Source organism: Chiloscyllium punctatum, chromosome 18 (genome assembly GCF_047496795.1).
Source record: "Chiloscyllium punctatum isolate Juve2018m chromosome 18, sChiPun1.3, whole genome shotgun sequence".
Classification (NCBI taxonomy): Eukaryota; Metazoa; Chordata; class Chondrichthyes; order Orectolobiformes; family Hemiscylliidae; genus Chiloscyllium; species Chiloscyllium punctatum.
Genome location: NC_092756.1, coordinates 78852584 through 78866807, shown reverse-complemented (window position 1 = coordinate 78866807; position 14224 = coordinate 78852584). Strand labels below are relative to the sequence as shown.

General features: G+C 42.2%; 1 protein-coding gene across 1 annotated transcript in view; it reads left to right on the top strand.

The window, feature by feature from the left end:
- The window catches only part of st13 (ST13 Hsp70 interacting protein), a 44664-nt gene that overhangs the window by 22562 nt on the left and 7878 nt on the right, over window positions 1-14224 (top strand). The window contains exons 8-9 of the mRNA XM_072588522.1: window positions 5756-5858; window positions 10459-10575. Of these exons, the coding sequence (XP_072444623.1) occupies window positions 5756-5858; window positions 10459-10575 (220 nt within the window). The remainder of the gene's footprint in view (window positions 1-5755; window positions 5859-10458; window positions 10576-14224) is intronic.

Below are 14224 nucleotides of genomic sequence, written 5' to 3'. Positions count from 1 at the left end.
TGCAGGCTTGGATTAAGATCCATCGTGACAATAATGAAAGATCTTAATCCAGGCCAACAATCTGACAATTCCTCCTTGTTTGAACTCAGGGTGATGAGAAAATTTTGAGTTGTTTGGTAAGGTTACCATCAGTTACATGATTTAGTACCTGCAAGGTTCTGCTGCCAGTAGGATAAGATTGAGTTTTGAATTACTTGCTGGCTCAGGACTTCCTCTCTATAAGTTTTCTTTCTACCTCTTGTATGCATTTCCTTTTGGGGGAGGCTGCTTCCATTTTTATTAGTTTATGCCATGTGTGTGGCATTCATGTATGAGTCTTTCCCAGACTTAGACTTAGGTGACACTCGAGCTCCTAAATAAGCTACTGTTGGATCTACAGTGGCTTCCAAAGGCAGTTTCAGTGAAAGTAGTTAAGCGTCTTATTTGGACAATGTGTGATCATGTCCTACTGACTTAAGTGAACTTATCCAGTCCTGACAGTTTTTGATAATGACTGAAACTTCAGTCTTAAGGGGGGACTGGAGGGTTAGTGTGTATGTTATTTTGGTTTCCTTTGTGATGACTGTAAGGCTGAAGTTGTTACATACATTAGAAAACAAAGCCATGCTACATTGTCTGTCCAGCTCTAAGCTGTCCACTAGTCATTGACAAATAAATTGTAAAATTTTCTTTGGAGACTTAGTCTTAATATGAAGTCGTTTCAGATTGAGCAGCTTCCTCTGTTACACCATATGCAATTTTGATGTGAGGATCATCATGGAAGGCATCAGAGAGCGTGGTGGAGAAAAACATGATCAGAGTTGGTGCTAGTATGCAGCCCTGTTTAACTCTGTTAATAGCTGGGAATGGGTCAGAAGACTCATCATCCCCCAAGGTATATAAACCATGAATTTATTGTTATACATTTCTGAGGGAAGCTGATCCCCTTCCAGTGCCCCTCAAGGACTGTGTCAACCATCTTAGTCAAGTCAACAAAAGACTACATGTTCTGCTCTTGCTTTTCTGCTGGAGCTGTCAACTGCAAACACCATATTTTCTAAACCTTTTCTAAAATGCAAAGTCTGTCTCACAGCTGATCCTCATTGAGATGCCATACCAGGTGGTTTGGAAGGGTTCTGTCTAAAGTGGGCAGGTGTGAGATTTCATGACAGTTGTCCCAAGATTTCCGTTCCACCTATTTGGAAAGGCAGTTTTTGTATTCTTCCAGGATGGTGGTTGCTTTCTCAGACAGAAAGTGAACTTCTTGAGCAGGCGTGACCTCCGGCCATGTAGAACTCAGTTGGGTTAGCGTCACCTGTTTTCTTAATTCTTTGTCATGGAATGTGGACATGACTGACTTTTGTTTTCCATCAATATCTGCCCTTGAGTGGAGCAGATGGTTGGGCCATTGCAGAGGGGAGTTGAGAATGAACCACATTACTGTTATTTTCTTGCCTCAACATTAGTAAGCCAGATGGGCTTTTACAACAACCATTGATAGTTTCATGGTTGCTGTTGCTGAAACCAGCATGAAATCTTGATTTTTATGAATTTAATTGAAATTTTATTATGTGCCATGATGAAACTTGAGCCCATATCCCCAGAACATTGATTAGCCTGGAACTCTGAATTACTAGTCGAGGAATATTGCCACTATGCCACAGAAAATGAATAAAGCTGCTGTAGCTTTGCTGCAAGACTGGAGTTTGACTGCATTTGCTATTTCTAATGTGTGAAAGGATCACGAGAGATCAATTGATAGCAACATGTAGTGGTTTATTTCTTCATTAGGTTGATTTGAGGATATGGGGTCAAGAGTGCTGCTGGAACAGCACAGGAGGTCAGGCAGCATCCGAGGAGCAGGAGAATCGATGTTTTGGGCGTAAGCCCTTCATCAGGAATGAGGCTTGTGGGCTGGGAGGGGGGGAGCTGAGTGATAAACAGGAGGGGGGATGGGGCTTTGGGGGGGGAAGGTAGCTGAGAATGCAGTAAATAGATGAAGATGAGTAAGGTGGAGCAGATATATGGGAAAGGTGATGGACATGTCAGGAGGGCGGTGCGAGTTGGAGGCTTGAGACTGGGGTAAAGTGGGGGGAGGGGAAATGAGGAAACTGGTGAAATCCACCTTAATCCTGTGTGGTTGCAGGGTCCCAAGGCAGAAGATGAGGCGTAATTCGCCCAGTCGTCAGGTGGTAAAGGTTTGGTGATGGTCAAGTGGGAGGTGAAGTTGAAGTGTTCAGCCACAGGGTGATGAGGTTGCTTAGTGCAGGTGTCCCAGAGATGTTCTCTGAAACTATCCGCAAGTTGGCGTCCTATCTCCCTGATGTTGAGGAGACCACATCGGGTGCAACGGATGCAGTAGATGACATTGGTGGAAATATAGGTAACTTTCTGTCGGATGTGGAAGGATCCGTTGGGGCGTGGGACGATGGTGAGACGGTAGATATTGGCGCAGATTTTTCACTTTCTGTGGGTGGCAGGGGAAAGTGCTGGGAGTGGGGGGTGTGGATCTGACTAGGGAGTCGCAGAGGGAATGGTCTCCCAGAAATGCTGATAGAGGTGAGGAGGGAAATATAGCCGAGTGGTGAGGTCTGTTTGTAGGTGGCAGAAGTGGCTGCGGATGATGCAATGTATACGGTGGTTGATAGGTTGGAAGGTGAGGACCAGGAGGGTTTCTGTCCTTGTTGCATTGGGAGGAGTGGGGTTCAAGGGCAGAGGTACGGGATATAGAGGAGATGCATTGGCGGGCATTGTTGATCATGTGGGAGGGGAACTTAGGGTCTTTGAAGAAGACAGCCACCTGAGATTTTCTATGGTGGAATTGGTCATCCTAAGAACAGATGAGGTGAAGGAGTTGGAAATAAGGGATGGCATTTTTACAGGAGACAGGGTGGGAGGATGTGTGGTCCAGGTAGCTGTGGGACTTGGTGAGTTTGTAGTAGTAGTTGTCCCTAGTTGCTGGTGTTGGAGATGGAGAGGTCCAGGAAGGGGAGGGAGGTGTCTGAGATGGTTCAGGTGAATTTGAGGTCAGGATGAAAGGTGTTAGTGAAGATGAGAAACTGTTCAACCACCTCGTGGGAGCATGAGGTAGTGCTGATACAGTCATCGATGTATTGGAGGAAAAGGTGAGGAATGGTGCCGGTGTAGCTGGGGAAGGTGGACTGTTCCACATATCTGACCGAGGCATAGCTGGTAACCATGACTATCCCTTTGGTTTGAAAGAAGTGGAGGATTGGAAGGAGATGTTGTTAAGGGCGAGGACCAGTTCAGCCAGGCAGATGAGGGTGTCATTGGAAGGGTACTGGTTGGGATGGCATGAGAGGAAGAAACGGAGGGCTTGGAGACCTTCATGGCGGCTAGATGTATGCTGAGAATGCAGTAGGTGGATGAAGGTGGGGGAGAAGGTGATTTATCGGAGAGGAGGGAGGAGCGGATAGATGGGAAAGACTGTCGACAGCTGAGATTTGAGGATATGCTTGAAATACTCCCGCAAGCACTCACTCTTGTCATAAGTCCCGCAATGTAAGCAAATTTCTGTTAGTCGGCTCTCTGACGTGCTAATTTATAACCATGATTCAGGGGACGCTGACTTAGATAAGTTTTAAACCCCTTCACAAAAATAGACTGACACCCAACTGCCACTAGTTTAAAATGGAAATTCTGTGACGATACAAAATTAGACTACATTGTAGACAGTAAATAGTATAAAATTGCCAAGAGATATTGATGGACTAAGTCAATGGGCAAAACTGTGACAAACTGATTTCAATGTAAGCAAATATGATTATCCTTTTTGGACAGTAAAAGGGTAGATCAAAATACTTTCTGGATGGAATGTCGAAAGAGACTTGGAAGTTCAGAACTGTTGTGAACAGGTACAGAAAATAATCAAGAAGGCTAAGGGAATGTAGGCCTTTACATCTAGAGGATTAGTGGATAAGGGTGCAAATGTTATGCTGTAGCTACACACACAACCCTGGTTAGACTCCAGTTGGTATACCGTGAGCAGATCAGAAGAATGTTTTGACCTTAGAGAGTACAGCATAGGTGACAAGAATGATATCTGGATTTCAGGGGTTAAATTGTAAGGAGACATTATACATTGTAATGTTTATTGAAAGTTAAGGGGTCATCTGATTCAAGTCTTCAAGAAATTAACAGGAAAAGACATGGTAGATAAAGATAAATCGTTTCCACTGGTTGGAGATTCTAGAACTTAGAGGGAGCGTTGTCTGGGAATTAGGGCCAGGCTACTAAGGATTGATGTTAAGAAGCACTTCTACATGCACAGAGTAGTGAATGTTTTGGAACTCTTTTCTGCAAAGTAGTTGATGTTGAATCAGTTCGTATTTTTAAATCTGAGATAGACACGTTTTTGTTAAGTAATTATATGAAGGGATATGAGCCAAAGGCAATTATATAGAGTTAGACCACAAATCGGCCATGATCTCTCTGAATGGCAGTGGCTTAAGGGACTAATGGCCTATTTCTGTTTACATGTTATTGATATGAATAAATTAGACACCTTTCACCTCAGTCCTTTTAAATGTTTTGATAATGATTGTGTTTGGCTAATGATGATTTGTTATTGAAGTAAGCCCTGTAAAGGTGATGTTTCTTCTGTGATGGCTTCTCAGTTGCTTTAGTATTTTCATTGAACCAATCTTGAAGATTGAGAGACAGTAGGCCAAGGTCTCTGGAACTGTGGAGAACAGTATATTCTTGATGGTCATCTGATCATAGTGAATGCAGTGTGTTTCACTGGACGCAGAAAACTTTTGAATTTCTCTTGAGCATTTCCTTCATGACTGTTTGTTTATTTAAACCTTGAGCAGGGGATTGTTACCTCCACTTAACCAAGGTAGTGAGTCAAACTCTAGATGACAAGCTGGTCATCTGTCTGAGAGAACTGACTTTTGGTGATGCCGAAATGATTCCTGATTGTCCTGGTGTGACCAAATTGATCTTTGTGATTTTTATTTTAAAAGTGGCATCTTTTCTGGTCAGTTTTCAGTTATTGAGTGGTCTTATTCTGAGAATGCAGTATATAATTGTAGCTGCATTTATTTCCCTAGCTCTACTCCGCATTCTCTTTTTGCCAAAGCTAGAACGCGGCCACGTGGGCATCATGTGTGTAAGTCTTGGTCACATGTTGGTGGGCTATTCTATTTGAATGTGCTTAATCCTATCCTGACTCTGCAGGTGGTCATGTCCAGTAAGAATCAGTAGTTCTGAGGAGCTGATTGTTTCTCCCCCTTTTAACCCAGGGCGGTTGAAGCCATGTAACCCTGGCTGAAATCAGCTAAGTTGTGCAATACTAGGACTTTGATCTGGAACTCCCTTGGCTTGTATAGCTCAGTCATTGGCTGGTTAGACTCTTTCTTTGGACTTATCAGAATCATCAGACCAGGAGAGTGGCAGCTAGTCTCTTTTGAACCCGAGGGACTGCTGAAAATGGGAAACGTTTAAAGTAGTAGGATTTGTTAGTTATTAAGTGTTCTTTCACTTTCTCCTGAGAAGCTGAGAACTTGGATCACTTCTCTTTCCATTCTGTGGTACTAGCAGATTTTAAGTAATAATGTAAGTTTTCATGCCGGAATAAAGGTATGAATGTGCAGGTAAATTTTGCTTGTCGTTAACAGTTTCTGCCCTGTTGGCAGCTTTAGACGTGTCAATTCTAGTAACTATTGATAGTGGTTGAGCAACTGTATTGAATCTGTGGGTTTGAAGCTTCTAGTTGTAAACCTTGCTGTTTTATAATTACTTTATCAAATAGATTGCTCGGTCACTGGGAGGAGGCAGCACGCGATCTGGCCACAGCCTGTAAACTAGATTATGATGATGATGCTAGCGCCATGCTGAAGGAGGTGCAACCTCGGGTAAGTGACCACATTCTGGATACATTTTTGCTGAAGATGTGGTGTCTTGGAGAATAAATAGCAAAGTAAGGATTTACTGGTGGACTTGGTTTCTCTGACCCAACTTGGGTGGGGGAAAAAATCTGAGAATTCATGCAGTTTTCAGATTTGTTTTTGCGTAAAAATCATTGTGTGGAAGTGCTTTTGAAAATCTTATTTCAGTTTCAAATCCCTCCTTGACTGCCTCATTCCATACCTACTGTAAACTCCTCCCGTTCTATAGCGTAGTGATCTTTGCCATTCTTTAGTTCTGGCTTCTTGAACATCCCCAGTGTTAATCAAGACCCCATTGGCAACAATGTCATTAGTTACCTACGCTGAGGCCACAACCTCTGAAATCCCTCCCTAAACTTCTCTACCTTCCCCACTCCTTTCTATTGGGATAATCCTGAAAGGAAGTCTCGAGCATGGTGCTGGAAAAGCACAGCAGGTCAGGCAGCATCCAAGGAGCAGGAGAATTGACGTTTTGGGCATAGACCCTTCATCAGGAATGAGACTTGTGGGCTGGGGGGGTTGAGAGATAAATGCGAGGGGGGAAGATAGCTGAGAAAACGATAGATCGATGAAGCTGGGGGAGAGGTGATAGGTCGGGGAGGAGGGTGGAGCAGATAGACGAGAAAGGTGATGGACCGGTCACAAGGAGTGCTGAGTTAGAGGCTTGGGCTGGGATAATGTGGGAGGAGGAGAAATGAGGAAACTGGTGAAATCCACAATGGTCCCATGCGGTTGCAGGGTCCCAAGACGGAATATGAGGCCGCCCTCCTCCAGATGTCAGGTGGTAAGGGTTTGGGTGATGGAGGAGGCCCAGGACCTGCATGTCCTTGGTGGAGTGGGAGGGAGAGTTGGTGTTAAACCACAGGGTGGGTGGGGGTGTCCCAGAGATGTTCCCTGAAACAATATGCAAGTTGGCGTCTTGCCTTCCTGATGTAGAGGAGACCACATCGTGTTCAACGGATACAGTAGATGACATTGGTGGAGGACAACGCTTAAAGCCTACCTAACTCACCAAAACTTACTATGTTCTGTAATTTCTCTTTAATGCTTCAGTATCAAACTTTGCTTGTGCTCCTGTGAAGCACTATAGAATACTTGATGTAAATGAAAGTTGTTGTTTCAAATTACTTAATTTATTACATTACTTGTTACATTATTACTTAAAATTTGCTAGTACCACAGAATGGAAAGAGAAGTGATCAAGTTCTCCGCATATAATTGTAATATGAAATAACTGTTAATGCTGGAAATGTGAAGTGGGTTAGTAGGCATTAGAATTTTCAGTGGCCAAAATTATATTTTGTTCATGGGATGTGGGTGTTGATGGCTAGGCCAGTATTAATTGCCCAGAGGGCTGTTTAAGAGTCAACCATATTGCTGTGGGTCTGAGGTTATAGGTAGCCACTTTCCTCAAGTTCATTAATAAACGAGATGGGTTTATGTGGCAATCGACAGTGGTTACCATGGGAACCATCAGGCTCGATTATTCTTCCGGATTTCGTTTGTTGAATTCAGACTGCACCATCCAATGAGATTGATATCTCCAGAACATAGGCCTGGGGCTCTGGTTACTAGTCCAATAACATTAGCACTTAATCACCACCTACCATTATGTTCTGAACCATTCTGGCCCCTAATGCGTTTGCGTCTGCACCAAAATGCTGCTCCATTTAACTGGAGTATCACATCAAGACATTTTTATGTCAGGCTAATAAACATTGAGATTATCAGTTCCAAGATTTGGCTTACAAAAAAATAATTGGAGCTGTTTTAAGTTTAGAATCTGTGACTGTACCCAAGGTAGTCTACCCTGCTGGTTACTTTAAACATGTGCAGACAACTGGGGAAAGATGGAGTATTAGCATTTTAAATGCGTCCTGCTTGAAAACAAACCTGAAAGTTCAACAATAATCTGCAGTTAATATAGGGCCTTTAATGTAGTTCAGCATCCTAAAGCATTAAACAAAATTTGATATGGAATCTCTCAGAACTTGGGGGTAGTTCTTAAAGTCATTGAAGTACTTTTGAAGTACAGTCACTGATTCTTTCAAAAGCTCCAGTTACCTTAGTTTCTACTGTTGAAATATAACAAGACCAACATTTAATAGCCATTCCTAGACATCTTGATTTGTTACACTTGCTGCAGGACTCAGTTATACATTAACTACTTTGGTATGGGCTGGTGTTGTAAATGGGCCAGAATGGGTAAAGGCATCAAGTTTTTTTTTCTGCTTAAATGATATCTGTGAATCAGTTGGGCTTTCATAATAATCCATTCTAACCAATGTAAAAAATGCAGCAGGCAGTTTGCACTCAGCGAGCCCCATAAATAACACTTTGACTATGATCAGGTACGCTATTTTTTATGTTTGTTGATGAATCAGTATTAATTGAGACAATGTTGTTTAAAATAATTTGTGCATCAGAGAGGGAAGACTGGCAAAACCACGTTTCTGGATTAGGATTAGGAGTGGAAGCTATAGCTGTGCTCTGATTTGTACAAGTATAGGCTTGAAGACCTAACCTTGTAAGCAGCAAGAATTCAAAGCTGTTACTTTGAATTTGTGTGAACTCTGCTGTCTGTCACTGCATGCTGCAACTCTTTGTAAAAGTAGCTAGGCTAAAGAAATGTTCAGTGCACTATGAAACTCGCAGGTGGAAAATAAAACTTGTCATTACAAATGCTGATGAACCAAGAGTATAGCTGTTCTGAGAGTGGGCTGCACTGTTAGAGCATGGTGCAGAAAGCAATTTTAAACATGTAGTTTGAACCATTAGCAATGTGGCATAACTCCACTCCTTACTTCCTGTTTCTTCTATCCTAACAACACGAGCTTAAAAAAAAGCACAAACATCTCATTGTGCTTCCCTGTTTTGGGAAGAAAATAGGGATGGGAGTTTGCCATTTAGAGCCTCAGGCCTTTTCTGGCATTGAGAGATTGTGGCTGATGTATGACCTAACTACATATGCCAAATTTCCCCCAAAACTTATTTCTTCTGAATAACAAAAAAAAAGCATCAGTTGACATATGCAAAAGAGTTGCATACTTTTTATCATCATTGCATGTTTACATGTTTATACTCCTGTTCCTGCTATTATTCTCTGCCTCTATGGTGTATAAATTATATATAATTACTTAATAGCTTGGATACAGGGCTAGAAGGTATGACAGTGAAATTTGCAGAGGACACGAAAATTGGTGGGAAAGTAAGTTGCAATAAAGAAATTTACAAATGAACAAGTAAATAAAGTTGTGAATGGGGCAAAACTTTGCTGATGAAGTTGAACATGGATAAGTGAGATTATCCATTTTGGTCAGAAATATAAAGGTAACTAATTATCTAAATTTGAGAAACCTTAAATTACTTTGGTGCAGAGGGATCTAGGTGTCCTCCTGCATGAGTTGAAGAAAGCTGATAGCAGGTACAGCAAATAATGAGGGAAAATTCAAACAAAATTAGAAATTGCTGCAAAAGGATCAGCAGGTCTGGCAACATCTGTGGCGAGAAATCAGAGTTAATGTTTTGGCAAGTTCTGAGAAGGGTCACTGGACCTGAAAAATTAACTCTGATTTCTCTCTGTAGAGGCTGAGCTTTTCCAGCAATTGGTTTTTGTTTCCGATTTCCAGCATCTGCAGTTCTTTGTTTTTATTTAGGGAAAATTGAATGTTTGCATTTCTTGTCAAATGAATGGAGTATAAAAGTAGGGAAATCTTGTAAATGTACAAGACATTGGTGAGATCTCATCTGGAGTACTGTGTACAGTTTTAGTCCCCTTGAGGAACAATGCACTTGCATTAGAGGCAGTTCAGAGAAGATTTGCTGAATTCATTTGAGATGAAAGGCTTGTCTTAGAGGTTGAGCAGTTTAGGCCTATACATGCTAGACTTTAGAAGGATGACAGCAATATAATCAAGGTTTACTAGATGCTAAAATAAATTGACAAAATAGATGTATACCAGATATTCCCCTTGTGGGGTAATCTAAAATGAGAGTTCACTGTTTTAGACTAAGGGGTGGAAGATTGTAAATATAGATGAGAAATTATTTCTCTGAGGATTCACTCCACAGTGCTATGGGCGCCAAGACACTGAATAGATTCAAGGAGGGGTTAGGCAAATCTTTAATCAGTAATGAGTTAGAAGGTTATGGGGAATGGATAGGAAAGTGGGTTTGAGGCCAAGATGAGATGAGCAGAGCAGAGCATGTTTGAGGGGCTGAAATGCCTAATCTGTTCCTAGTTCTTAGAAAGTTCATTGGGCGAAGTCTGTTCTTAATATTTGTGAATATAAACTTAATTAGGGATTTCTAATTAACTCTTACATATCCCTTTGTAATGCATGGTTACGAACCATAAAATATAGTTAGCTAATTTTCTTTCATTAAATCAGGACCAGAGTAGGCATGGACAAAGAAGTTTCCAAAAAAGAGATCCTTTACAGTCATCGCCTATAATATATATGCAGAGGATCTGACTGTCTTTGGAGTTCAGTTTTGAGCAGGTTTTTGGGGTGATGAACAGATCTATTTATTAAAGAATAGATATATTTTGACTAAATCTCCTTAGGCTCAAAAGATTATAGAACACAGAAGAAAATACGAAAGGAAGCGTGAAGAGAAGGACATTCGAGAGCGAATAGAGCGGGCGAAAAAAGCAAAGGAAGAACATGAAAAAGCACGTAAAGTAAGTTGCATGGTGTTGAAAATCGCGTTCACTTTTGCTTTACTCCAAAATCTCCCTTTTCCTCTCCTAATGGTGCATATTTCAGCTGCTTGGACAAGTATTAATTTGAGAGAGATTCTGGTCAGAGAATATTAATGGACTTTTAACTTGAGGATGTGTAGCACCGAATTCCATGCTCTTCATGACAAGAATCACAGGATAGTAACTGTGCGTAGTATCTCTAACTTTTAAACAGAGTCCAAAGCAGAAATGGTTCTCTTGCCCCAACAGGTCCATTCATCCTCTTCCCACATTTATTTTATCTTGCCTGTTAAGGGAAACCTGAAACACTATAACTATCTTAGTCTTTACATTGCCCCTATTTTACTTGAATTGCAACAATCTTGGTTTTTGTTTATTCAGTCGTGGGATGTAAGCACCACTGGCTGGGCTAGCATTTATTGCCCATCCCTAGTTACCCTTGAGTCAGTGATGGTAAGCTGCTGCCTTGAATTGCTGAAGTCTCTTGGCTGACTGACCCATAAAATATTTAGGGAGAGCGCTCCAAGATTGTAGCCAGTGATGCTAACTGAATATTTCCAAGTCAGCATGTTGTGGCCTTGGAGGACAATTTGCAGATGGTGGTGTTTCTATATTTCTGCTGCCATAGCGTGATAGTCCTATAGCATGGAGATCGAGGCCTTTGGCCCAAACTGGATCATGCCGACCAAAATGTCTGTCCACACTAACCCCATATCCTTCTAAGGTGAAAGTGAGGACTGCAGATGCTGGAGATTAGAGTAGAGAGTGCGGTGCTGGAAAAGCACAGCAGGTCAAGTAGCATCTGAGGTGCAGGAGAATCGGATGTTTCGGGCAAAAGCCCTTCATCGGGAATTTCTGATGAAGGACTTTTGCCCAAAATGTCGATTCTCCTGCTCAGATACTGCCTGACCTGCTGTGTTTTTCCAGCACCACACTCTCTCGACCCATATCCTTCTAATCCTTTCCTATCCGTGTATTGTTCCAAATGCCTTTTTAACTTTTGCTAATGTACTGGCCTCAACCACTTTTGCTGGCAGCTCATGCCATATGTGTACTATTCTGTCAAAAAAAAAGTTGCCCCTCAGGTTCCCTTTTATTCTTTCCCCTCTAACCTTTAAACTAATGCCCTCCAATCCTCTATTGCCCAATCCTGGGAAAAAGACTGCATTCACCCTATTAATGCCTCTCATGATCTTCTACACCTTTATACGGTTCCCCCCCCCATAGTCTCCTACACTCTAAAGAAAAAGTACGATCTCCTCCAACCTCCTCCCTCTATAACTCGGACCATTTGAGTCCAAGCAATATCCTTGTAAATTTCTTATGTGTTCTTTCCAGTTTATTAATATCCTTCCTATAACAAAACTGAACACACTACTCCAAGTGCAGCCTCACCAATGTCCTGTATAACTGCAACATAACTCCCTGGGTTCTTTGCTCGGTGCCCTGACAGATGAAGGCTTGGTGTTCCAAAAGTCACATTCATTGCCCTTCTTCCAGTTGCTCCTCTTTCAGAGAACTGCAAACCTGAACTCCAAGAACCCACTGTTCCACTACACTCCTTAAGGCCGTACCATTCACCATGAAACTCCTACCTTGATTTGACTTTCCAAAATTCAAGGCCTCACACTTATCTATATTAAACTCCATTTCCCATTTCTTGGCCCACTTCCCCAGTTGATCAAAGTGCTGCTGCAACTTCTGAGAACTTTCCTCACTGTCCACCTTACCGCTTATTTTAGTGTCATCTGCAAACTTACTAATCATGCTTTGTACATTCTCATCCAAATCACTAAATGAGTATTTTGCATTGGTATTTACTGTGGAAAAGGATATGGAAGATATAGACTGTAGGGAAATAGATGGTGACATCTTGCAAAATGTCCATATTACAGAGAAGGAAGTGCTGGATGTCTTGAAACGCATAAAAGTGGATAAATCCCCAGGACCTGATCAGGTGAAGCCTAGAACTCTGTGGGAAGCTAAAGAAGTGATTACTGGGCCTCTTGCTGAGATATTTGTATCATCAATAGTCACAGGTGAGGTGCCGGAAGACTGGAAGTTGGCTAACGTGGTGTCACTGTTTAAGAAGGGTGGTAAGGACAAGCCAGGGAACTATAGACCTGTGAGCCTGATGTCGGTGGTGGGCAAGTTGTTGGAGGGACAGGATGTACATGTATTTGGAAAGGCAAGGACTGATTCGGGATAGTCAACATGGCTTTGTGCGTGGGAAATCTTGCCTCACAAACTTGATTGAGTTTTTTGAAGAAGTAACAAAGAAGATTGATGAGAGCAGAGCAGTAGATGTGATCTATATGGACTTCAGTAAGGCGTTCTATAATGTTCCCCATGGGAGACTGATTAGCAGCGTTAGATCTCATGGAATACAGGGAGAACTAGCCATTTGGATACAGAACTGGCTCAAAGGTAGAAGACAGAGGGTGGTGGTGGAGGGTTGTTTTTCAGACTGGAGGCCTGTGACCAGTGGAGTACCACAAGATTCGGTGCTGGGCCCTCTACATTTTGTCATTTACATAAATGATTTGGATGCGAGCATAAGAGGTACAATTAGTAAGTTTGCAGATGACACCAAAATTGGAGGTGTAGTGGACAGCGAAGAGGGTTACCTCCGATTGCAACAGGCTGTGGACCAGATGGGCCAATGGGTTGAGAAGTGGCAGATGGAGTTTAATTCAGATAAATGCGAGGTGCTGCATTTTGGGAAAGCAAATCTTAGCAGGACTTATACACTTAATGGTAAGGTCCTAGGGCGTGTTGTTAAACAAAGAGACCTTGGAGTGCAGGTTCATAGCTCCTTGAAAGTAGAATTGCAGGTAGATAGGATAGTGAAGGCAGCGTTTAGTATGCTTTCCTTTATTGGTCAGAGTATTGAGTACAGGAGTTGGGAGGTCATGTTGTGGCTGTACAGGACATTGGTTAGGCCACTGTCAGAGCGTCAGAGGCTGAGGGGTGACCTTATAGAGGTTTACAAAATTGAGGGGCATGGATAGGGTAAATAGGCAAAGTCTTTTCCCTGGAGTCGGGGAGTCCAGAACTAGAGGGTATAGGTTTAGGGGTGAGAGGGGAAAGATATAAAAGGGACCTACGGGGCAACGTTTTCACACAGATGGTGGTACATGTATGTAATGAGCTGCCAGAGGAAGTGGTGGAGGCTGATTCAATTGCAACATTAAAGAGGCATTTGGATGGGTACATGACTAGGAGGGTTTGGAAGGATATGGGCCAGGTGCTGGCTGGTGGGACTGGTTTGGGTTGGGATATCTGGTCGGCATGGGTGGGTTGGACCGAAGGGTCTGTTTCCATGATGTACATCTCTATGACTCTATGACTGATATAGATAACAAACAGTAATTGGCCCAGCACCGACCCTTGTCCATCTAGATAATAGTGATCATACATTTGAAAAGTGACATATAAGGAGCCTGGCTTAAGATTATACAAGTCCTAAAGAACCATAGTTAAGTTTGCAAAGCCATCTGAATCTCAGTACATCAGGATTGTCAGGAATTTTAGTGTGATGGTATCCATGTGCTTGTGATGTATACCTGAACCTCGTGTTCTATCATTGAAACTGATGTCTGAATGTTAGATTTGTTAGATCATTTTC